Source organism: Rana temporaria, chromosome 1 (assembly GCF_905171775.1).
Source record: "Rana temporaria chromosome 1, aRanTem1.1, whole genome shotgun sequence".
Classification (NCBI taxonomy): Eukaryota; Metazoa; Chordata; class Amphibia; order Anura; family Ranidae; genus Rana; species Rana temporaria.
Genome location: NC_053489.1, coordinates 253,290,528 through 253,317,121, shown reverse-complemented (window position 1 = coordinate 253,317,121; position 26,594 = coordinate 253,290,528). Strand labels below are relative to the sequence as shown.

At 42.8% G+C, this 26,594-nt stretch overlaps 1 protein-coding gene across 2 annotated transcripts in view; it reads left to right on the top strand.

The window, feature by feature from the left end:
* The window catches only part of SLC7A7 (solute carrier family 7 member 7), a 55,971-nt gene extending 30,456 nt beyond the window's left edge, over window positions 1-25,515 (top strand). For both annotated transcript variants that reach the window (XM_040354053.1, XM_040354062.1), the window contains 8 exons: window positions 3,598-3,723; window positions 9,260-9,404; window positions 12,347-12,470; window positions 15,925-16,028; window positions 20,775-20,871; window positions 22,966-23,115; window positions 24,679-24,862; window positions 24,961-25,515. In XM_040354053.1, coding sequence (XP_040209987.1) covers window positions 3,598-3,723; window positions 9,260-9,404; window positions 12,347-12,470; window positions 15,925-16,028; window positions 20,775-20,871; window positions 22,966-23,115; window positions 24,679-24,862; window positions 24,961-25,055 — 1,025 coding nt within the window. In that variant the 3' untranslated portion in view covers window positions 25,056-25,515. The remainder of the gene's footprint in view (window positions 1-3,597; window positions 3,724-9,259; window positions 9,405-12,346; window positions 12,471-15,924; window positions 16,029-20,774; window positions 20,872-22,965; window positions 23,116-24,678; window positions 24,863-24,960) is intronic.
* The last annotated feature ends 1,079 nt before the right edge of the window (window positions 25,516-26,594 follow it).

Genomic DNA, 26,594 nt, shown 5'->3' with positions numbered 1-26,594 from the left:
AGCCAGTGTGCATGAAGCCCAAGAGAAGAGAAGCTATAATGCCCTGTACACACGATCAGACTTTTGCCCGACCAAACTCACATCGGAATTCCGACGGAACTCCATCGGAGGAAAAGAGAACATGTTCTCTATCTAAACTCCGATGGAATTTCTCTGAATATCCGATGGAAAAACTCAGATGGGCATACACACGGTCGGAATTTCCGATGGGAAAAGCCAGTCTGACTTTTTTCATCGAAAATTCTGATCGTGTGTACGAGCCATTAGAGTTTGTGTTATTATATTAGATTAACATCATACTGTTATGTGCAAAAATAATAACCAGAGCAATGTTTACCTTCGTAGAGATATTTTCTTGCAGACAATTGATTTATTGTTCAGCAGGTGGTGGCTTATAGGTTGATATATTTTTATTTATATTATTATCATCATAAACATAGGTGTGCGCAGCCTTTGGCATTATGGTGTGCACCCCAAAGCTCAAACACATTCTACCGATCACTTACGATGTTCATTCAGAAAGCAAAGGGGCTGGTAAATGGCATACTTACTGGCCCCTTCCCCACTCATCCTAAAACATCCACAGCAACAACCGGTGGGAGAGGAGGGAAGCTGGCAGTGCTGTGGGGGAAAGGAGGGGGATCCAGGTCAGTAGGGGGAATCTGTTCTGCACAGGGTGATTAGGGTGTGCCTGGGTACACCTGGCATACCCTGTGCGCACGCCTATGATCATAAAACATATGGGGGTACAAAATAAAAGAAAGGGATGGGGATATCAGGTAACAATTCTCTTAATTGTATTAAAGGTATCGCTGATGCCACAGTTTACAATGAACAGAATCATTTGAACATCCTATAAATTGCTACATCATAAAAAGCAAAACATTGGAGGGGGTCCATGAGTCCTCCATTCATGGGGGAAAGGAGAGAAGAAAAAATGATAAAAGGAAGGAGGGGGAGAGAGCGAGAGAATAGGAAATAAAAGAGAAGGAATTAATAGGTTAGTGCAGTGATGGCGAACTGTGGCACTCCAGATGTTTTGGAACTACATTTCCCATGATTCTCAACTACACTGCAGAGTGGATGAGCATCATGGGAAATGTAGTTCCAAAACATCTTGGGTGCCAAGGTTCGCCATCACTGGGTTAGTGGGTTGGTTGACACGGTGTAATCTGTAGAAGTCATATGACTACCATAGGTCTCCTCTTGGTGGCCCATGGAGCAGAAAAAAATAGGAAAAAGGACAGAAGGTGGGTAAAGAGGCAGGTAAAGCCAGTTATTTGTAACCTGCATTCAGGCCAACCATCTGCTCTAGACTAAATAGAGAATCTAGGTGGTGGCTTATAGGCATAATACTTTATCTATGGATGTGGAATAACTGTTGTATAGTCCAGACAATTACAGTTAGATTGGAGAACTATTGGCATGCCTGAGAGAAGTGAACATCTCATTTAAAGTTCATTTTTTGGGAGTTCAGTGAACAGCTGGGTTGGATTTTTTTCAGTCTGTTACCATCTATCTACCCTTCTGTCTTTCCAGATTTCATATTTGTGATCTGTATTATGTTTAACATTGGTAACTTTTGTTAAAGCAGACATTCTTAACCAACGTTCCTTGAGATGTTGAAAGGGGTTCCTGTAGCTGATTGATCTCCCATTTGATGGTGCCTGCATAGTTCATAAACCAAAACTCTTGGCATAGCCAGCTGCAGATCATATTTTTTTTTCTTAGCTGGCTGCAAGTGTGGTATATATTTTTTATAAGTATAAATCTAATGTTTTCATTTTACAGGTACATTTTTCTAATTCAATTGACGGTGGGAGGGGGCACTGGACATTATAAGTGGGACTTGCATAATAAGGGTTTAGAGCCCCAGTCTGATTTTTTTTGGTCTACAATCATGCTGGGTAGATTTAAACTCTTTAGTTGTCCTAGTGACCATCACCAACTAGACAGAAAATTATGGGAAACCCAAAATGTTACTGCTGTAACTAAACAAAAATAGGGAAGGGGGGGGGGGTCCTCCAATGAGGTACTTGACCCAGTGACACCTGTCTATAAGACAATAATTCCCCCACATTAAAAAACATGGAGCTGTCGCTGTTTGCTGACCTGTCGGAAGAGATCCCCAGACATCTTTGAACATTTATATTTTTCATCTTTCTAGCAGCTAAAATAACCATAGCACGAGCAATTGATGTCACATTGGTGAAACATAAAATATCCTGGATTATGATCAATGAAAATTTGACCAGCAGTTGCAGAGATAAACAAGCTAGGTTTGAGAGAGTGTGGAACCCCTGGATTGCATATCTCCAAGCTCCTTAGACACTGGGCCACCTTGCGAGGGGAGGCCCCGGGCTAAGGGGACCTACTCTACTCTGATCTTCTTCTACTACTTTTCTCTTTTCTTTCCCCCTATTTTTTCATTTATTGCTTCCCTGTTTTTGGTTCTATTTTACCATATTGATAAATTTTGAGGTAGGATGCTGAGGGGGGGACTGAACAGCTTCCCCAATTGTAATATTTTCTCGCGATCAAGACCCCTTGGGTTGAGGTATCAGGATCCATTCTAGAAGCTAATGTTATGCTAATGTTATACTTCACCATGTTCTGGAAATATGTGTGACCGACAACTTGCTGTTATGTCACTTAATAATTATCCCTATTTGTTGATTTTTTGGGTGCCTAGTGGTTGATACCTATGGGCTTATAGCCTTAGGCCTTGTACACGTGATAGGTTAAACAGAGGACAACGGTCTGATGGACCGTTTTCATCGGTCAAAACCGATCGTGTGTGGGCCTCATAGGCTATTTAACCATCGATTAAAAAAAAGCCAACTTGCTTTAAATTTAACCGATGGATTCCTAACCGATAGGTCAAAACCGATCGTTAGTAGGCACAACCATCGGTTAAAAATCCACGCATGCTCAGAATCAAGTCGACGCATGCTTGGAAGCATTGAACTTCGTTTTTTTCAGCACGTCGTTGTGTTTTTTGTCACCGTGTTCTGACACGATCGTTTTTTTAACCTATGGTGTGTAGGCGCGACGGACCATCAGTCAGCTTCATCGGTTAACCTATGACAACGGTCCATCAGACCGTTCTCATCGGATGGACTGATCGTGTGTACGTGGCTTTAGAGAAATGGTCATGATAACAAGTAGACCCGGATTGCTAGGCCTGAAACTTCTTGTAGTAGCTACTCTGTACAGCCGGTCAGGGCCTCTGATCACTTTGGTAAATGCATCCTTGTTTTGACGATTACCTGATAATGTTCAAGAATACATTTTTATATTGTGCTTAACAATTTAATAAAAATTATTGAAAAGAATAAACATGGAGCTGTAATCTTTCCCTACTGTATCAAGAACTGAAATAAAATTGTCTTTAGATAGACGTCAAGTATTTTTTATTATTTGATATTAACAAATAATATGGTAGAATATCAGTGCAGGAATGATCATGTAATACTAATTATGTTAAAAATATGAATTGCTTTTTATACCTTATTCTGCATTGTGTAAGACTTGTGAAAGTTGATTATCTGTACTGTTGCATTCTTCTACAGTAAATTGTTTTCTTGTACCTTCTAGCACTTCTCACCTTTGTGAACTGTGCCTATGTAAAATGGGGCACCCGTGTCCAAGACGTTTTCACTTATGCCAAAGTCTTGGCTCTGATTGCAGTCATCATCGCAGGAATTGTAAAGCTGGCTCAAGGTGAGGTACTGGAGGAAACAGAGGAAGAGTTATTGCAGAAAACAAACTATGTTATGTGTGGGAGGAATACAATGCTTGGGAAATTCACAATTTATAAAATGTTTTTCAAGAATCAAAATCAGACAAAATGCACCTTATTTTGATAATATAAAGCATAGTTTTTCAAATCAAGAACCCTGTTAGTGCTTCAGTGTGGACCACAGGGGGTTCTTTTCACAACTCCACTATTTTGCTGTAAAGTAAACCTTTTCTAAATGTAATATGGGGATGACCATTGCTGCGCTCCTTCTGAAAGTGTTAGTTACCTGGCTGTTATGATGAACTTCTGCCTACAATTTAATCTGAGCCATTGTCCTGGAACAAGTGTGCAAATCAGAAAAGTCAGATTAAAGCAAAAAGTCCTCACCACAGTTCTCAGAACTACAAAATACATGGAATTAAAAGGGTCAACATGACAGCCAAGAAAGTAGAACAGAAGTGAGCAATGGCAGCCTCCATGCTTCTCTAGGGTAAGGTTTCCTTTAAACCCAAATGATTCAGTTATAACTTGGTATATTGGGATGATTATAAAGAAATAGAGTTCTTTGGTCTGTGCCTGCGGTAAAGTGGAGGTTAAAGTATTACAGGAAGCCACATTTCATTTGTGGTGGAAAACACATCTGAGAGACAGTCCCTACACATTGCTTACAATGGTCCCTCATCTGTCCCACGTGCAGCCTCAAGTGTTCGTCTTTTTGGTCTGATGTGTACATCTCTGTGTGAAATTTCCAATTTTACAACCAAAAGTGTTATGCTGCACTAAAGTTCAATCCAACCTCTATATAACTGCACATGTTATCTTGGGTGAAAATATTGATAATAGAGTTTTTCCTGAACTTTCACGTTTCAACTGTTGTGAATATGCCTGTTGATGCTTTTGATACATACATTTGGTCACATAGGCTCGGATTTACATACCTGGGCACATCTTTATGCCAGCGTAGCGCATCTCATATGCGCTATGTCCAGGGCCGGCCCTACCATGGGACCCGATGGTACCATTGTACCAGGCAGCACTTTCAGGGGGGCAGCAAATTGCCGCCCGCACGCCATCTCATTCCACCAGCTCCGCTCTCCACTCCACTGTGGGGCTAATTGCCGTCCGACCGCTCCTCCCGTTCCGCTCTCCGCTCCACTGTGGGGTTAATTGCATAAATAGAGCCATAACAGGTCATTTTTATACTCCTATATACATGTATAGAGCCATGATAGGTCCACTTTAGTTATCATGATATAAAATAATGGATGTTTGGGCATTTTGGTGGGCGTAATTTTTTTTGGGGGGGGGGCAGCATTTCATTCTTGGTACCAGGCAGTACAATGTCTTGGGCCGGCACTGGCTATGCCGACGTAACACAGAGAGGCAAGAACAGTATTCACAAAGCACTCGCTCCCTACGTTGTGCCAGCGTAACGTAAATCATTCGGTGTAAGCCCGCCTAATTCAAAGTAGGTGGACGGTAGGCGTGATCCATTTAAATGATCCGTGACCCCATGCAAATGATGGGCCGAATGAACGGCGCATGTGCCATTCCGTGGACGCATCCCAGTGCGCATGTTCAGAATCACGTCTAAAATACTCCATAAGATACGTCGAATCACTGCCTACGACGTGACGTAACCTACGCCCAGCCCTATTCACGTAGTCCTACGTAAACGACGTAAAATACGACGGCTGTTCCGTCGTCCATACCTTTGCATGGGATGCGCCTCCTATAGGTGGAATAACTTTACGCCGGACGTACGCCTTACGTAAACGGCGTATATTACTGCGATGGCGCAAGTACGTTCGTGAATCGGCGTATCTCCGTCATTTACATATTAGACGCGTAATTCAATGGAAGCACCCCTTGCGGCCAGCGTAAATATGCGCCCAAGATACGACGGCATAGGAAACTTACTTTGGTCGGATGAAGCCAAAATGCAGGCGTATCTTGCATTAAGAGTCCGGCACATAGATACGACGGCGCATCTGTGCACTTACGCGGCGTATATAGAGATACGTCGGCGTAATAGAGTTTTCTATGTTTAAAAATGTTACATAACAAATCAATAAACATAACATTTACTAAAAATAAAAAAAGTCAAACACCTTGATATTATTATATGAGGGTCCATTTTACACGGGAGGTCTGATCAGATTTTACCTGTGGATCTAATTGGAAGCTCAATGTTAGTCTATGGGCAGGCGGATGTAAATAGACGTGCATCTGTTTACATCCAATTACCTCCGACTCTGTTTAAGGCTCCATTCACACTTGTGGGACTTGAACACTAAAATCGCATTACAAGTTTCACCCCATGTTTTTTAATGACAGCCATTCAAATATGTGTGACTGAAAGTCGCAGCCATTTAAAAAAAGGTTCCTGCACTACTTTGGCCCAACTTTCATGTGACTTCAGTGCCATAGACTGCAATGTCAGCCCTTTAAAAGTTGCATGAAAGTCACACCTGCACGTTATATATGCGACAGTTGTGCAACAGTTGTCCATTATCTTTGGACTTTGGAGTCGTACAAGTGTTAAAAAAGTTTTTTGTCCTTTTCTGATTTTTTGGACCTAAATGTGACATTAGTGGTAAAAAGATGTAAATGGACCCATGTCTGTGTACATGCGCCTGTCCATAGACCTAACATCTGGATTCAGGCTGAAGGAAAGTGGCTTTAATTTATTTTTGCAAACTTAAAAAATAGGTCTACCAAGGTCTGCATTAATGTAAATGTGTACTGTGGGAATTCAGATTAAAGTAGCAGGTTCACTTAGCCTACCGCCTCTACTACTATTAGTTTTCACAATTTCCTCTACTCATCAGAGTCCTGTAAATTGCTTAGTACATATAGGTAAAGAGGAACCTTGACTTTCACCTTCTTCATGATAAGCAGGGTGCTAGGTGGCCAATTGTAAGGTTCTAGTCAGTGGCGGCTGGTGTTTTTTTCTTTTTGGTGGAGTGGCAAACAACCTCCCCGGTCGGCGGTCAGGTCACATGCACCCCCCCGGTCAGTCGGTCATCAAGCATGGCACTTACCCCATCTAGGTTTGCTGATGGGTTGTGGACTTTCTATGTCCTCTCCTGCATCACAGCTGCTCCTCCTCCTAGGCATCTAATAGTACCGCCTGTCCTTTCAGCCAATCGGGTGATGGGTCTCAAGACACGCTTTCTGATTGGCCAGGAGGAGGATCAGTGTTGCGGTAGTGAATATTCATTTGCTTTTGTCACATGACTGAGTGCCCTGCACCCCGAGCCCACCCTTTTTTGAAGCCTATTAGAGTCTCTGGCTTTAATCACGTGCGTCAAACACCCCCCCCTTCCCCCCATTGGAATCCATGGTCCGGCGCCCTGCATGTAGATCAGGAGGCCGAGCGCATGGATGGGGGGTCGGCGTCTGTGTGCCCCTAATGGATGGGCTGCCGCTGGTTCTAGTGCTGACACGTCAGGCTGAAAGAAAGTACTTTGCCAAAGGGCCGTACATAATATTCAGTAATTATATTGCTTCAGAAAGCTGTCAGAAATTAAAGACATGCAACAAAAAAAAAGAGAAGAGCAACAGGTAGGCAATGTGAACGAAATAGATCCAACCATTAACAATTAGAAGCCACTCTTAAAATATTTTTGTTTTACTGGCTTAAAGGGGTTGTAAAGGTTTGTCTTTTATTTTCTAAATTGTTTCCTTTAAGCTAGTGCATTGTTGGTTCACTTACCTTTTCCTTCCATTTCCCTTCTAAATGTTTTTTTCTTTGTTTGAATTTCTCACTTCCTGTTTCTCCTCAGTAAGCTTTCCACCATCATCCGAGCGGTGGAAAGTCATTTAGAACAGCTTACTGAACACCTTACTGAGGAGAAACAGGAAGTGAGAAATTCAGACAAAGAAAACAAAGAAAAAAAAAATTAGAAGGGAAATTGAAGGAAAAGGTAAGTGAACCAACAATGCACTAGCTTAAAGTAACCTATTTAGAAAATAAAAAACAAACCTTTACAACCCCTTTAAAGAAGAACTATAGACAAAAAGTTTATTTTTTCCATGTTGGATAGAGCAAGGGAGGATTATAACCCCTAATTACAACAAAACCTGGGGAATGCCCAGGGAAAAGCCAAGCCTCCTTACCGACCAGCCTGCAGAACAACCAATTAACCTGTCTAACAGTATGCATTAAAAACAGGGGTTTTGTCCGCATGCATTTGCAAACGCATGCGTGAGCCACAGAGCCGCGCCAAGGCACCCTGTAATCTGTGGTCCTAACACTAAACAATGAGCGTCCCCACAATGGAGGCACATGTTTTTTAATGAATAGATAAGGGGTCAGGTGGACTGAAGGGGAGCCACCCCTCCTTAAAGGTACAGGAGCACACCAAGCACCCAGCATGTAGCACAATGGCTGCAAAGGATTATAACCCCAATCAGACTTTTGTTGTGTCATATTGCAGAGATTACGCTTCACTTCTTGTTTTATAGCCAAACAGGAAGTAAGGGGAAATCCCTGCAAACTAAGGGAATTTCTAGGAGACACACAGGTCACCAGAACTAGTGTCCCCAATAGAAGATTTTCCTGCTATTACTTTTTTGGGGACAACCCAACATTTTTGATTTTCTTTTACTTTTAATGATAATAATACACAGGACCAATAGAGAGGGTGAATATCCTTAACTGGGGCACAGACGGCAATACAAACTGACAGCTGTTCTAATCCCTCTCCACCTCATCCAAAAATAAAGTTTTGCCTTTAGTTATACTTTAAATATGCATCAAAACAGACCACTGTCTGCCTGGACCCAGAGGGCTGAGCAGGAAGAGTCAAAGGGCCAGAAGCAGCCCCCAGGCTATAGGTTGGGCACTAGGGTTGTAGAGGCTTAAGCCTCGTACACACAACCGGTTTTCCCGGCAGGAAAACTGCCAGGAGAGCATTTGGCCAGGAATCCCAGCCATATGTATGCTCCCTAGCAGTTTTCCCGACAGGAAAACTGCACAGGAAAAATATAGAACCTGCTCTCTATTTTCCCGTCGGGATTCCCGGCAGAGTGTTTCCTGCCGAGAAAACCGACTGTCTGTATGCTTACCTGTGCCAGGTAAACCTGTGCATGCTTGATAAGAGTTCGACACATGCGCGGTAGCATACAAGTTTAGTGTGGGGTGTAGCAAGATGGCGGCGATGGCATCGAATGTGACGAGCGCCGGCTCGTTGTAGTCAATGACGTCACCGCGTTCTTGCCATTTAAAAGAACTGCGGTTCTTTTGAATGGCCGTCTGTATGCACGGCTTTGCAAGGCAAGCTTGCCAGGAATCCCGTCAGGAAAACCAACGTTTTTTTCCTGACGGGATTCCCGGCCGTGTGCACAGGGCTTGAGCTATGGTGTTGAACTATTACAGTGCTGGTTTTTACAAGATAATATCTGGTGCTCACACACAGAAGCGTTTCATTCGGTGTATGCATGTAAATATATTTTACTCTGTCCTCTGTGTCGTTGTTTCATATGTAACTTTTACTGTCTTTGGATTGTCAGGTCATACTCAGAACTTTGATGATGCCTTTGCTGGTTCCTCCCATGATGTTGGGCATATTGCTCTTGCTCTATATTCAGCCCTCTTCTCTTACTCAGGGTGGGACACACTTAACTTTGTCACGGAAGAAATAAAGAACCCAGAGAGGTGAGATTATTATGTGGACAGTGGAGGAACCCAGCATGAAGGGATATGAATGAGGAACTAGCCTACAACCTACAGGAAGGAAAAAACAGGATGTAATGATAACATGTTTACTATAGATGAACAGCAGTTAGTTCAGTAGTTGGTGTGACTTTCCTACTGAATATTCATATTTAATGGTATTTTTAAATGCAATTTATGCAATTTTGCATTTTAAAGCCATGCATCTCATAGTACGATTGTCCAGTCTTCACTAGATCTAAAAAATAGATGATCTAGTGAAGATCTGCCAACAGTTGGGTAATGCAAGGGTGCAAATGGCCAGTATGAATGGTTATAACATAAATGGATTGTTTACAAGCCATTTTAATGGTTTATATATACTGGTTAAATATCACAGCAGGTTGGCAGTTCATATATAGGCAAAAACAGAACATAATAAAAATAGAATACTTTTAGGCAAGCAATAAGAGGCCCTACACAAAAACATAAAGGCATGAGCTGTGACAAAAGATGAGCTCCACTGTTAACTGGAAATTGCTAACCTATGATATAGGTGCAAAGCTGTGTAGCTTGACCCCACTCCAAGGCAGCCTGCGTAGATCCCTAGCTACTATGTAACCCCAGGTGCCTGCCTGTTTTGCGGCAAAAGGAGCATGTAAAAGAAAAGAGAGGCTGGCGGCACTTCCAGGAATAATAGCACTTTCTTTATTTTAAATCCATAAGAACAACGATATGACACACATGGTACATACTGGTTAGCAGACGCGTTTCACACGCCTGTACTTAATCATTGCAATGATTAAGCACAGGAGTATGTACCAGCACACGGTATGTACCAGAATGTACTGTGTGTGTCAGATCGTTGTTCTTATGTATGTGAAATAAAGAAAGTGCTTTTATTCCTGGAAGTGCCGCCAGCCTCTCATTCCTTTTAGGATATAGGTGCCTTAACATTATCTGCTGCACTCAATGGAGTCATACCCAAAGTAGTTAAAAACCCTAAAGGCATAGTATAATTTAACATAGTTACATTGGGCCAGCTTGGACCAATGTAACTATGCATATACAATAACTGGCTGATGCCCCTGGAAGCTGTGATTCACTACTGCTACTACTACTGCTACTCCAGTGATCTTCAGTCACTTTCGGGTCCCTTGGCGACCATCTAACCTAAGGCACTGTGAACACAGGAGATCAGCTGCACAGCATGGGTGCCATTCAGAGAATGCTTTGCATTCTCTGAATGTATACAAGCATTCCCTGATTGGACAGGGAAACAATTCTAAAACCTAAGTTTTTATTTCAAAATTAAAATGACATATATACTGTCCATATTGTATGTTGCCAAGATTCAATAAAACAAAACATTATAAAACTGACAACGTATATAATTGCATGTAAGTGTGCACCAGACTCTTTATTGGAATTGTATACATTGTCTGTTCTATTATGTTTTGTTTGTTTATAAAAACAATATATGTATTTGTAAAATCTGCTTTTTTGAGATAGGTCATACTCTTCTGATCCTGAGTGAAGGTCCTGAGGAAGCATTTACGTGAAACGTGTTGACCTCTCTGGATTGTTGAATCTTGGAAACATACAATATGATGTAAAATGTCATGTTCAAGAGTTGTGACCATTTTTTGGGTACCACTCCCTAGATAGTTCAAGGTTATGGACAGTAAACAGTATATGTTATTTTAATTATGTGCCAAAAACTTGAATTTTAGAAATTCTTGTTGTAATCCCTGCTACCCGTAAGGTCTGTTCAATTTTTTTATATGTCGAATACTTAAAGGGGTTGTAAAAGCAAAAGGTTGTTTTATCTTAATGCATTGCATGCATTAAGATGAAAAGCCTTCTGTGTGCAGCAGCCCCCCTAACACTAACCTGAGATCCATCTCTGTCCAGCGATGTCCACGAGTGTCTTATGCTGCGTACACACCGTTTTCATCGGACCAAACCGATCGCGTGTAGGCCCCATCGGTTATTTATCCATAGGTTAAAAAAAGCAATCTAAATTTAACCAATGGATACCTTACCGATAGAACAAAACCGATCATTTGTAGGCACGTCCATCGGTTAAAAATCCAGGCATGCTCAGAATCAAGTCGACGCATGCTTGGAAGCATTGAACTTCGTTTTAGTTTTTTAACCGATGGTGTGTAGGCACGACTGACCATCAGTCAGCTTCAGCGGTTAACTGATGAAAACGGTCCATCAGACCGTTCTCATCGGTTTGACCGATCGTGTGTACGCGGCATTAGCCGTCCGAGATTCTCCCTTCTGATTGGCTGAGACACAGCAGAACCATAGGCTCCTGCTGCTGTCAATCAATGTCAGATAGCCAATCAGAGGAGAGAGGGGGCAGGGCTCTGTGTCTGAATGGACACAGGGAGCTGTGACTCAGCTTGTGTGTCCTCATAGCAAGCTAATTGCTGTGGGGGCACTGAACAGGAGGAAGGGACCAGGAGCACAGAAGAGGGACCCGAAAAGAGGAGGATCCGGACTGCTCTGTGCAAATCCACTGCAACAGAGCAGGTAAGTATAACATGTTTATTATTTTTATAGAAACTTTACAATTACTTTAATAGTAGGATGTAGTACGCAGCAGGGCGGCTATTTTCTTTGCATTACCTGATTGGACGAGGTGAAGAGGTGGGGCTCTGACATCACACCATTCACCTAGACCAAACAGTAGGGTCTACTATAGCGATTTCCAGTTTTCAGAGGCATTGGCCAGGTATGGCATATACACATTTACATTGGTCCAAGATGGATAATGTATAATATAGCAATGCCTGGAATTATCATTTAAATTACACTAGCAGGATACCTCAGGTACCAGGACTGGAAATTTGTTTGTTAGGCCAGTAGGTAAAAAGTGAGAAACAAGAAATAATTTTTACTACCTTTTTATTCTTCTTTTATGTACTCTGCAGAAATTTACCCTTGGCTATTGGGATCTCTATGCCAATTGTCACCGTGATTTACCTGCTGACCAATGTGGCCTATTACACCGTGCTGGACATGCACTCCATTCTGGGAAGTGATGCTGTGGCAGTGGTAATTGCAATTTACATGGTTACTTCTGACAATGTTAGCCTTTGAATTATGTTTCCGTGGTTTTGTTTGAATTTAGAAATGTGTGTTTCATATTGTCTTCAGGTAGAACGGGTATTGTTGGCTAAGCAGTAACTTTTATTTTTAATTTCTACCTAATAAACAAGTGCACAATGGTATGGGAGGTGTCTAGAATTTCAACATTCAACTTCAAAAGTATGCCCAAAGCTCCCACCCAAAAAAACATACTATATTGCATCTTACTAGTCCTTAGATGTAGTGGCTGCATTTGTTTTCTTTTTCAGGCTAAGAACATTTTTAACATGTACAGCAGATATCCGTTGTTCTTGCCAGAAATGCAGTGTCCTTGTCACTTCATGTGAGCTGAAAAAACAGCAAAAACTATCTCATCTTTCTTTTGTAAAATAGTAATCCTATTATCATGTAATGGAGATAAACGAAGCAAAGGATGTTTGAAGCCCAACCTGTGTGACAACATAGCCTTCCATAGAGTTAATGATGTCACCATATGACAGGGGTCTCAAACTGGCGGCCCTCCAGCTGTGGCAAAACTACAAGTCCCATGAGGCATTGCAAGGCTGACAGTTACATGCATGACTCCTACAGGCAGAGGCATGATGGGACTTGTAGTTTTGCAACAGCTAGAGGGCCCGCCAGTTTGAGACCCCTGCCCTATGAAAAGAAAGTATGTTACTGGCAGGAAAAAAATCATGAAAAAAATAAACAGATTCAGCCACTACATCTAAGAACTGTTAAGCAGCAATATATAACATTTTTGTTTGTGGGTTTGGATATAATTTCAAGTCCACATACGGAGAGGGAACACATATACTGTATAGTATGTTTACTGTTTACTCTGCCAAATAATGTTTTATCCACCCTCTTTTGAAGCCTATTAGAGCATCTGGTTCTAATAAAAAAATCCCCTATGGATACCATGCACCTCACATGTAGATTAGGGGGCCTGACGCATGGATAGAGGGGAGCAGCACCCCTGTGCCCAGCATTATGGGCCGCCACTGCTCAAGTGTGTTACCTGCCTGGCTAAGCAGTGTGGCAAATATACAGTGGGTATGGAAAGTATTCAGACCCCCTTAGATTTTTCACTCTTTGTTATATTGCAGCCATTTGCTGAAATCACTTAAGTAAAAAAAAAATCCTCATTAATGTATACAAAGCACCCCATATTAACAGAAAACACAGAATTGTTGACATTTTTGCATATTTATTAAAAAAGGAAAACTGAAATATCACATGGCCCTAAGTATTCAGACCCTTTGCTGTGACACTCCTATATAACTCAGGTGCTGTCCATTTCTTCTGATCATCCTTGAGATGGTTCTACACCATCATTTGAGTCCAGCTGTGTTTGATTATACTGATTGGACTTGATTAGGACAGCCACACACCTGTCTATACAAGACCTTACAGCTCACAGTACAGGTCAGAGCAAATGAGAATCAGGAGGTCAAAGGAACTGCCTGAAGAGCTCAGAGACAGAATTGTGGCAAGGCACAGATCTGACCAAGGTTACAAAAAAAAATTCTGCTGCACTTAAGGTTCCTAAGAGCACAGTGGCCTCCATAATCCTTAAATGGAAGATGTTTGGGACGACCAGAACCCTTCCTAGAGCTGGCCGTCCGGCCAAAGTGAGCTATCGGGGGAGAAGAGCATTGGTGAGAGAGGTAAAGAAGAACCCAAAGATCACTGTGGCTGAGCTCCAGCGATGCAGTCAGAGATGGGAGAAAGTTGTAGAAAGTCAACCATCACTGCAGGACCCCACCAGTCGGGGCTTTATGGCAGTGTGGCCTGATGGAAGCCTCTCACATAAAAAAAGCCTGCATGGAGTTTGCAAAAAAAAAACACCTGAAGGACTCCAAGATGGTGAGAAATATAATTCTCTGGTCTGATGAAACCAAGATAGAACCTTTTGGCCTTAATTCTAAGCGGTATGTGTGGAGAAAACTAGGCACTCCTCATCACCTGTCCAATACAGTCCCAACAGTGAAGCATGGTGGTGGCAGCATCATGCTGTGGGGGTGTTTTTCAGCTGCAGGTACAGGATGATTGCAATAGAAAGATGAATGCGGCCAAGTACAGGCATATCCTGGATGAAAACCTCAGGACCTCAGACTGGGCCGAAGGTTTACCTTCCAACAAGACAATGACCCTAAGCACACAGCTAAAATAACAAAGGAGTGGCTTCACAACAACTCCGTGACTGTTCTTGAATGGCCCAGCCAGAGCCCTGACTTAAACCCAATTGAGCATCTCTAGAGAGACCTAAAATGGTTGTCCACCAACGTTTACCATCCAACCTGACAGAACTGGAGAGGATCTGCAAGGAGGAATGGCAGAGGATCCCCAAATCCAGGTGTAAAAAACTTGTTGCGTCTTTCCCAAAAATACTCATGGCTGTATTAAATCAAAAGGGGGCTGCTACTAAATACTGAGCAAAGGGTCTGAATACTTAGGACCATGTGATATTTTAGTTTTTCTCTTTTAATAAATCTGGAAAAATGTCAACAATTCTGTGTTTTTCTGTCAATATGTGGTGCTGTGTGTATATTAATGAGGAAAAAAAATAACTTAAAGTGGTAGTTCCCCCTCAAAAAAATTGTTACCCTTAGATTGATGCTCATTTTGTCTAGGGGAATCGGCTAGTTGTTTTAAAATCGAAGCAGTACTTACCGTTTTAGAGAGCGATCTTCTCCGCCGCTTCCGGGTATGGTCTTCGGGTCTGGGCGTTCCTTCTTGATTGACAGGCTTCCGACAGGCTTCCGACGGTCGCATCTATCACGTCACGATTTTCCGAAAGTAGCCGAACGTTGGTGCGCAGGCGCCGTATAAAGCCGCACCGACGTTCGGCTTCTTTCGGCTACTCGTGACGCGATGGATGCGACCGTCGGAAGCCTGTCGGAAGACTGTCAATCAAAATAGGAACGCCCAGTCCCGAAGACCATACCCAAAAGCGGCAGAGAAGATCGCTCTCTACAACGGTAAGTACAGCTTCGATTTTAAAACAACTAGCCGATTCCCCTAGACAAAATGAGCATCAATCTAAGGGTAACATTTTTTTTGAGGGGGAACTACCGCTTTAAATGATTTTAGCAAATGGCTGCAATATAACAAAGAGTGAAAAATTTAAGGGGGTCTGAATACTTTCCATGCCCAACTCACAAGAATAGCTACATAGTATTAAAAATATATATTTCAACTGTGTGTTTAACAGTTTTCCTGAAGTTTTGCTAAAAAGTGTAAAGAGGAAAAAAAAGAGATACAAACTTTAAAAAGCAAAATTCATGAATTTTGTTATTGATAGAAAACAGCAACATATAAAAGGAGGAATGTGAGTTTGCTACAGTTTTGTCAGTAAAATAGGTTCTCTGTCTTCACATCATTCAGTCAATGTGGTCCTGGATCCCTCTTTTCCCAGACATTCGCCGATCAGATATTTGGAATCTTTAACTGGACGATCCCACTTGCCGTGGCTCTGTCATGCTTCGGGGGTCTGAACGCTTCTATTCTTGCAGCTTCCAGGTAACAGAATTGGTTACTAAACTGTCTCTGTCATTACTACACAAAAACAAGTTTTTTATTTTGAATCTTCTGTTGTCATCTATTTAGCATGCTCATTACTTTTACCTGAAAACACACCTTACAGGTCAAACCAAACAGTAGTTACAGGTGTAGACATTCCGTGTAAATTACAACGTAGTTGCCTGCACCCAAATAGTATTGTGGAACCATCAATCTAGCCTAAGGCCTTGTTCACACTATCAGCGGTGACCTGCGTTTTTCTGTACTGGATAAACACAGATCATCGCTAGGGCACCTAGAAAACAATTGTGTATGTGTCCCATTTACACTACAATACAGGTGTGATGTGTGGTGTAATAAGCTGCAGTAATGTCTACATTTTCTTCTGCAGAGCACTGGATGGCACAGCATGTCACCACACCACAGCAAAATACCCTGCACTGCTGTGCGGTGACATTAAAGAAGTGTCACTTATGACACTTCAAATAAAGTTAGGATAAAAAGAAAACATGCTGTGTGATGCGCAGACATCTCATTGCCCTTGCCAGAGCCATGTGAGCTAGTGTGTAAATAACAAGAGACTAAATAACACTGAGCAAAGATTTTACACTGCAGCACCCATACTAATGCATGTAGGTGTAAATGTGCCCATAGAGTTTCCCTTTGTCTTTCATACTAAACTGCATTGCATAAACATGAGCCAGGCACAAAGGAAAGAATAGGGGGCCAGATCCTCAAAAGGGATACGCCGGCGTATCTACTGATACGCCGTCGTATCCCTGTTTCTATCTTTGGAACTGATCCACAGAATCAGTTTCCAAGAGATAGACAGAAGATCCGGCATGTGTAAGGGACTTACACTGCCGGATCTTAGGATGCAGTACCGCATCCGCCGCTGGGGGCATTTCGCATCGAAATGCCGCCTCGGGTATGCAAATTAGCACTTACGGAGATCCACAAAGCTTTTCAGCTTCGTTTTTTCTCCGTAAGTTTTAGTTTGCAATCGTAAAATTAGGGCTGCTTTTACAAAGTGTAAACTGTTTACACCTTGTAAAAGCAGACCCTTCTGTCCAGCGACGCGTTTTTTTTTTTGTTTTTAATTTTTCTTTTTACGCCGTATCTTTTTTTTTCCCCGACGCAACTTTATTGACCCGGCGCGATCCACAAAGCTCGGCGTAACGTAATTTTGCGCTATGCACGTCGGGAAAATGACGTCACAAGCATGCGCAGTACGGCCGGCGCGGGAGCGCGCCTAATTTAAATGGGAATCGCCCCCATTTGAAGAGGAACGCCTTGCGCCGGCGGAATTTAAGTTACACAGCCGAAAATTTCTAGGTAAGTGCTTTGTGGATCGGGCACTTAGATAGAAATTTTAAGGCAGTGTAACTTAAATGGGAATTTTTAAGTTACGCCGGCTCTTTGTGGATCTGGCCCAGGATTTCTTCTTGACATGCATTTCCATTCAGCAGAGTGCAAGTGTTTTACTCAATCAAAGCAAACACGTGTAAATAGGCCATGAGAAAATAATCGAATGTAGGTGAAAATGTGACCAGTGAATCTTCACAATTAATAAATAATTGGTCTGAGGGCTGGTTCACACTAGATGCAGTCCAGTGCATTTTTATTCTGCATCGAAAACACATGGACAGTGTTTAACCACTTAATGACCTCAAGATTTCCCCACCAAATGACCAGGCCATTTTTTGCGAAACGGCACTGCGTCAATTTAATCGACAATTGCGCGGTCGTGCGACGACGTAACCAAACAAAATTGATGTTCTCTTTTTTTTCCCCACAAATGGGATCTTTCTTTTGGTGGTATTTGATCACTTCTGCAGCTTTTATTTTTTGCGCTATAAACAAAAAAAGAAAATTTTTGGGAAAAAAATATATATATTTTTTACTTTTTGCTATAATAAATATCCCCCAAAAAATGTAAAAAAACGAATTTCTTTATCAGTTTAGGCCAATATGTATTCTGCTACATATTTTTGGTAAAAAGTGTATATTGATTGGCTTGCTCAAAAGTTATAGCGTCTACAAAATAGGAGATAGATTTATGGCATTATTATTCATGTTTTACTAGTAATGGCGGCGATCAGTGATTTTTAGCGGGAGTGCGACATTGTGGTGGACAGATCGGACATCTAACTGTCATTTTCGACCCTTTTTTGGAAACCAGTGACATTATTACAGTAATCAGTGCTAAAAATATGCACTGTTATTTTACTAATGACACTGGCAGGGAAGGGGTTAACACTAGGGGTGCTCAAGGGGTTAAATGTGTTCCCTCAGTGTGTTTACAAACTGTATGGGAGACTGTGTGACTGGGGAAATACACAAATCCATCTTCCTGCATAGCAGAAACACAGGATCTGTATGATCTCCCCTGTCAGAATGGAGATTTGCCTTGTTTATACCGGCAGATCCCCATTCTGTCACTGCAGGGAACGATCGCGGGTGGCTGGCAGACATCGAGTCCACCCCACCCGCTGATTGGCTCCCCTGCTGGCCAGTGGGCGCACGCCATTCATGGAAACCAGCCACCTTGCCGCAGTACAACTGCGGCGGCTGGTCCTTAAGCAGTTAACATTGATTCAAATGGCCCTAGTTGACATCAGTGCAGTGCATTCCAGTACAGTAACTAATAGTAGAATTTGATGATTTTTTTCTGTATAAAAGCATCTGGAACGTGGAAAAAGTGCATCAAAACCACACAGGTATCCATCAAAAATGCATGTCCTTAACCCCTTGGCACCAGCTGCATGCAAATACCTGTATGTGGCCTCTCTGCGGGTGGACCTTGGAAAAAAGCTGTGCCGAGATCGCTCACGGTGCACGCTCCCAGCACAGCTGCTTGCAAATGGAAGCTCTCCGATCATATGTCCGCCATGCCAATCATGACGGGTGGTCACATAATCCTAAACCCCGCCCTGCCTCCCGGCAGGCGCCGGTGTGAATAGGTTAATTAAGATAAAGAACAAAAGAGGGGGGAAAAAGCACCTTAACACAACAAGACCGCACCGAAATGCATCAAAACTGTGCATGCAAAAATACATCCAGAACACAGAAATTGTGGTTCGAACCAGCCCCGAATGGTGCTGCAGAGAAAGTCTCTGCCTTCTATGTGAGTGAGAGAAACACAAATAAATCATGTGCTTGTATTTGCCAGTGAAATATTTCAAATCAATGTAGAGTGTATTTGACATTTTGCTGAAATACTTTTCCAAGAAGACAGATGATATGCCCTGGGCAAAGTGGTTGTAAACATAACAACTCCTCTTATTTTCTCTATTTCAGTCTAGTAAATATACAATTGAAAGCATTTTGTTATTACTGTTTGATAAGTGAAAAAAGTACCTGATGACCTTGTCAGAAATTCTGTGCTATCTTGTGTCATGTACAAGCTGTAAAGTCACCTCAAGCATTGTGGCCAGTTCACCTTTGTGGACTACAGAACACCTGCAGGCGAAGATGTCCTGCAAGGACAGTAAGGGCCTTGCTGCCCATAAGGCCAAAGGAAATGGCTACCTCAGGCAGCACTCGTGAGGGCACAAAGAAGGGCAGCACCAACGCCGGGTGTTCATACTGGACACTCCATTAGTGCATGTTCAGCCTCTGGCAATACAACGGGTGGTGGGTGCTGTACTCCTGTCTCCTGCAGATGTGAACAAAAGTTACAGTGCACCTTTCAGATATATAGTTTAGCTGGTTGCACTGTTTATTATTTCACTGCTATTTTACTTTTAGGTTCTGCATTTACCCCTATATCTGTTAGGAATTTGCATATATCGATTCCCTGTAAGTCGCCTTTCTACCTCTTAGTACAGACTTTGATTGTTATTACAATACAATACAGTGTCATTGGTTGTTATGATGCAGACAGCATCCTAAACCATAACAACCAACAATACTGTGTGGCCCTGCCACCTGCATACTAGCAACCAATGACACTGTGCAGCCTGGGCCACCAGCATCCTAGCAACCAATGACACTGTGAAACCTGGGCCACTAGCATCCTTGCAACTAATGACACTGTGCAGCCTGAGCCACCAGCATCCTAGCAACCAATGACACTATGCAGCCTAGGCCACCAGCATCCTAGCAACCAATGACACTGTGCAGCCGAGGCCACCAGCATCCTAGCAACCAATGACACTGTGCAGCCTAGGCCACCAGCATCCTAGCAACCAATGACACTGTGCAGCCTGGGCCACCAGCATCCTAGCAACCAATGACACTGTGCAGCCTAGGCCACCAGCATCCTAGCAACCAATGACAATGTGCAGCCTGTGCCACCAGCATCCTAGCAACCAATGACACTGTGCAGCCTATGCCACCAGCATCCTAGCAACCAATGACACTGTGCATCCTGTGCCACCAGCATCATAGCAACCAATGCCGCTGTGTGGTTTGGGCTGCCAGCATCCTAGCAACCAGTGCTGTTGTACATCAAAAAATTGCAGCATACACCCCTAGTATGGCCCTGACAGGGGTGGAAGGTGTCCTGTTGTCTCAACACACTTGTCTCATGCTTGTAGGGTGACAATGCTGCTTCTCTATAGATATAGTGCAGTGAATGAACGTTGTCACACTAGGACAGGAAGTATGTTACTAGCTAAATCACCAGGTGAAAAAACAGGAAACATTTTTCAAAAAGAAAACTAATGCAGCACCTCATTTAAAGACTGCCAATATGTAAGTTTTTTTAAATATAGCTACACGTTATTGTGTCTTATTTTTCAGGCTCTTTTTTGTGGGATCCCGAGAAGGACACCTTCCTGACGCTCTCAGTATGATCCACGTGGAGCGATTCACGCCTATCCCCGCCTTGCTGTTTAATGTAGGCGCTCTCTACGCAATTTCATCTTGTGATCACTGTAATAACTCAGACAGGACTATACCAGTTTTGAAATCAACAGCAACCTCAGCATAGGTTAAACCAATGGTTTGGGAAAGTGCTGATTAATGAATAATATATTTTGAAAGATTTCGTCAGAGATAATGAAAAAAGGAAGCTGTGATGTATATGGAACTGTCAGCTGGAGGAAGTGTGACTGGCCATTTGCTGTCACAAAGCTAAACGGGAAGGCGATGTAACACGAAAGGCACCCATATAGAATCTATACAATAGCTGGATGGTTATTAGATTCAGTCAGCTCTGGGACTCAGGAAGTCCAAACTTTATAAAAATGGAAAAGGTGCTAAAACAACCACAATGACTGCCTAGAAAAGTTAGTTTTTTCATGTATTTAGAGAGTAGTTTTAGAGAAGATGATTCTGTTCAGCAAGTCTTGCATTTCACACACCTGTCACATTGTCCAGTCAGGAAGATGACTTGACTGTTTCTGGGTCATCTTCCTTCTCCATGGACAGTGGTGATAATATCAATTCAGAGCCCAATGAGCAGGCAGAGGCAAAGAGGGGACATTTCATGCTTCAAAGCTCAAATAGGCCATGTATTGTAGGTGTCTGCTGATTGACTATGCAGTGTGAATGCAGCCTTATGCCTCATACACACGACCGGTTTTCCCGTCGGGAAAACTGCCATGACAGCTTTTGGCCGGGAATCCCGGCCGTGTGTATGCTCCATCGCAGTTTTCCCGACAGGAAAACCGCCGGGAATCCCGGTGGGAAAAATTAGAACATGTTTTTTTTTTCCCGCCGGGATTCTCACATTTTTTTAACCCGGCAGTTTTCCTATGCGAAACACTGCGATGGAGCATACACATGGCCAGGATTCCCAACCCGGCCGTGTGTAGGGGAAAAAAGCTACCGAGTAGGTTCTCGATTTTCTCCTCGGTTTTCTCTTGGTGTCTTTAAAACTTGTCAGAAGTGATTCATGCTGATAGCAGAGACAGATATTACACTTAATGCTTTTAATTGAGACAAGTACACACTATAAAAGGATAGGCTTTCTTCATATTTCAAGGTTTACAAGTGTTCCTTGTGCTAGTGGCTGCTCTCTTTTGAAAGCAGTACATATAATATGGGTATATATGTATGGGGCTCCCATCCCTACAGCTACCCCCTCAGCTTTGATCTGTCAGTGGTGCGGGGGTTAATGTGAGCCACTAGACCTGTCACTGGAATTTATTGAATGTGCCAACTTTGCCCACCCTTTCTGCCCTCTCCTTTGGTCATAAGAGCAGTACTTGCAATGAAAAGCACTCTAGGAATGGAGGAGGTGTACCTTTCACTTATCTGCTCCTCCTACATTCATTTTCATTGTAAGAAGCAATAGTTCAGCTTTTATTAAATGAGGAAACAGAATGAGTGGGCATAGTCAACAGTTTTGAAGAGCACCTGTGACAGGTCCAGTGGCTTTTATTAAATCCTGCCGCACCAAAGATCACAGTTGCAGGGGTATGGGGGTGCAGAGGAATGAAGATTTCACCAAACAGAGAAGCCTCCAGCATAAGGGACATTTCTCATTCAATGTAAGTGCCAATCCATTGTGAGTTAAAAAAATATCTAAACTTAAACTTTAAAGATATGTTATGTTAAGAACACTAAAAAATGCTGATAGGTACTGCATAAAGTAAAGGGAATCAGAGGTGGCTTCACATGCATATAGCAGCTTCCATTATCTTTTACTTTGCACAAATACTGATCTGATTGGGCAGAGCTTTGTCATTATACTAATAGGCCAATAGGAATGTGTGAAGGCGGGGCTTAGCAGAAAACACTGACACTACCAGGAAGTGTCAGAGCTTTGCCTGATCAGACCAATCTAGCATTATGGAAAAGCAAAGGACACTGAAATCTGCTGAAAGCGTGTTCAGACATCTTTGGGTACCTACACTCAGCTCATATCTGTCAGCAGTTTTTATTATTCTTAAAGTGATAGTCTGTTTAATAAAGATGCAACTTCTAAGCAAAAAAAAGGCTACAGAGATTTGTATGACTGCTCAAGCTAACCAAGGTCTGTCTACAGGGAGCAATGGCTCTGGTGTACCTGTGTGTTGAGGACATCTTCCAGCTCATCAATTATTACAGCTTCAGCTATTGGTTGTTTGTGGGCCTCTCTATCGCTGGACAACTGTATTTGCGCTGGAAGGAGCCAGACAGGCCGCGACCACTCAAGGTTATTTTTTTACATTAATTTTGTTTTGACTCTTTGGTGTGTTTCCTTTCTTCTTGCATTTTCACTGTTTGACACCTTTTTGCGATTTGGTTGTCCTGTGATGTTAAATTAATATTAAACCCTCAGTATTTTTTAGCTTACCACATTGAGTACAATAAAATAAACATTCCGCAGTGAACTAATTGTTCAAATTCTTACCCAAGTACTTGACAAGATTTGGCAATGGACATTGCAGTATCCAGACAATCTGTTAGCTTGGAGAAGGAAGGGGGGAGAAGGCAAGAGGAGCAGGGGAGTGACTTGCCATCCTAGGCTATGGGACTGTGGGTTTCTATTGATGCACACAATGTAGGGAGATACAACTCTAGTCCCTGCATGCAAGGTTGGCTCCATAGAACGCTGAAAGAGAAGGGAGCCAACCTGAAACAAACCTAGGGAAGTAATCGTAATACCAACTTAAACAGGAACATAGGCAAGGATTAAAATATAAAGAATTTGCATTAAATTAGCTGCTGAATGTGCTTAAAAAGCTGAACATTTAAAATCCCTTTAAAAGAGAAGTTCAGGAATTGAAAAAACTATTTACTCACCTAGGTGAATGCTTCATCTGTCCCTGGCCACCTCCAAGACCGAGAACTGAACAATTAAAGACCACTGATCACTCAATTCTCTTTTTCAGTGAGCAGAGAGCCGGTGACTGTCAGTCACCAGCTCTCTTTTCTGCTCCTCCAGCACTCACTGGAGTGCCAGCTTGTGGAGCAGCTCTCTGAGGCCCTGTACACACGTCCGAGGAACTCGACGTGCCAAACACATCGAGTTCCTCGTCAAGTTTTGTGTTGAAGCCACCGAGGATCTCGGCGTGCCAACTTTCCTCATTGAACAACGAGGAAATAGAGAACATGTTCTCTATTTGGCCCGAAGAGTTCCTCGTCGGCTTCCTCGGTGAAAAGTGTACACACGACCGAGTTTCTCGGCAGAATCCAGCTCCGATCGAGTTTCTGGCTGAATTCTGCCGAGAAACTCGGTCGTGTGTACGGGGCCTCAGAGGCTGAGCCAGCTGCTGATCCAGGCATTTGAATTGATCCCGACATTAAATTCAGGATCGATCCAGAGCTTGGACCGGCTGAGTGACGTCAGCCGACAGCAGATTTTATTCCGTTGACAGCTAAAAGGGGTCACAGGAGTGCATAATGAAGTGTACTCCTGTTAGCCACAGGAGATGTAGGGCCAAAAGAGCTTTGACCCTAGTTCTCTTTTAACCTGTTATAAAGGAGTGCTTCATAAAAACTAAAACAATGGAACTTATGTAAAAAATTTGGGGGGGGGGGGGGGGGGGACTAAAAATAAGTATAGTTACCTTTTGTCAGATAACCGTTTTCACCTTTTATTATTTTCTGCACCCCCACTTCCTAGTTGGGGGTCATACACCTTTTCTGTGGGTCCCGGGCCCACACTTTCGTCTTTCTCACCTAGGGTTAACTCTAAAAACCATTGATCCTAGTCTTGGCTATCTGCCTTAGACAATAGCTTACAATATCATATTTGTTTGTTTTTCCCTTTTAGCTCAGTCTGATATTTCCGGTGATATTTTGTCTTTGCACTGTGTTCCTGGTTGCCGTGCCGCTGTATAGTGACCTTATCAACTCTCTGATCGGAATAGCCATAGCTCTCTCTGGAGTTCCAGTCTATTTCCTAATTGTACGGGTCCCTGAACACAAGAAACCAAACTGCCTAAGGCGGGTAGCAGGTATGAACATTGTGTATTTTGTACAATTACCTTAGAAAGAAAACACAATTCAGTGGACTAATAGTCTCTTTTGTGTTTGGTTTGTCTTTTTCCTGTAGCTGCTGTCACTCGCTATACCCAAATTTTGTGCTTCTCTGTCATCACTGAGATGGATTTGGAGGAAGAAGAAAAACTGGACCCAAAATCCGAATGATAGACACAGCCAACAACTTGGATCTGCTTTGACTTTTGGAAAACGAATAATTTATTTCTTAGTGGATGGACAGATTTTTTTATGGCTTTAGCATGAGGGTGGCTGCAGGGCAGTGCTCTGGCTAGAAGCTGGCTTAATGATTCTCTCTGGCAGGGGAAGTGTTAATAATTGTCTCACATTTACAAATGCCTTTCCCTAACTTAGGATGTTAATTCCATAGTTGCTTGAGGGGGCAGCGGTCATGGGTGGCGTGATGCAATGCTGGCCCTTGCATGTACAGTTTTAAATCTGGGAAAGTACAGCTGTCCAATCAGGCAAACAGAGACTCCCATGACCATGGTGTGCCTTACATGACTGAGCGATTTGGCACTGTCTGGAAAAATATAACTGGCATTCGCTGTGCCTTTTTACAGCACTGATACAATTTTAATAAAACTTGGAAGACCAAAATGACAATGCAGTCATGATGTGTAGAAAATGTACTTTTGGTGAACAAACACACACTGACATTTATTAATCAGACAAGATTACTTTATTGTTAAGTCTCTAGTGTGAGCAACACCCCGTCTAACGCAAACGCCATTTGGTAATTCAGCTATACTTAGAATCATCACACACAAGCAGTGCCTGAGAAAATGGGATGGCCTGATATAATGGTTAAATTAAACCTGTCATAAGAGAAACAATGTTAAAATCTACAACTAAATATGTTAGTTCACAATCCACCTAGTCAGATCATTACCTTTAACTTATATTATTATTATACAGGATTTATATAGCGCCAACAATTTACGCAGCACTTTGCAGGCCCGGTATGCCCTATGGCCCGGACTGGCTATAGGGCATATCAGCGGCCCACGGTGGATCGTGGCGGCCCGCACGCCGCATGTCACGTCTCCCCCCAGTGTAACATGCAGGGGTCCAGAACTGTTAAGGGGGTGTCTGTGTAACAAACTGTGGGGGGCTGTGTAATGTAAAGGGGTCTAGAGGTGCGGTGCTATGTAATGTAAAGGGGTCCAGAGGTGCGGGGCTATGTAATGTAAAGGGGTCCAGAGGTGCAGGGTGCTGTGTAATGTAAAGGGGTCCAGAGGTGCAGGGTGCTGTGTAATGTAAAGGGGTCCAGAGGTGCAGGGTGCTGTGTAATGTAAAGGGGTCCAGAGGTGCGGTGCTATGTAATGTAAAGGGGTCCAGGGTGCTGTGTAATGTAAAGGGCCGGGCTGCTTAGTCTAAAATGCCCGGGCCTATTTAAAATGTCCGGGCCTGGCGCTTTGCAATGTAGAGGGGGGACAGTACAATTACAATACAGTTCAATACAAAAAATAGGAGGGCCTTGGTCATGGAGCTTACAATCTAAAGGGATGGGGAGGTGGTACAAAAGGTAATATCTGCAGGGGATGATCTGATAGAGGTGACTCGGGAAGCGTTCTTAGGTGGAGGTGCGGTAGGCTTCCTTGAGTTTTCAGGGATAGGGGCTGTCTGGACATACTGGGGCATGGAGTTTCAGAGTATGAGATAGGCTCTGGAGAAGTACTGGAGGCG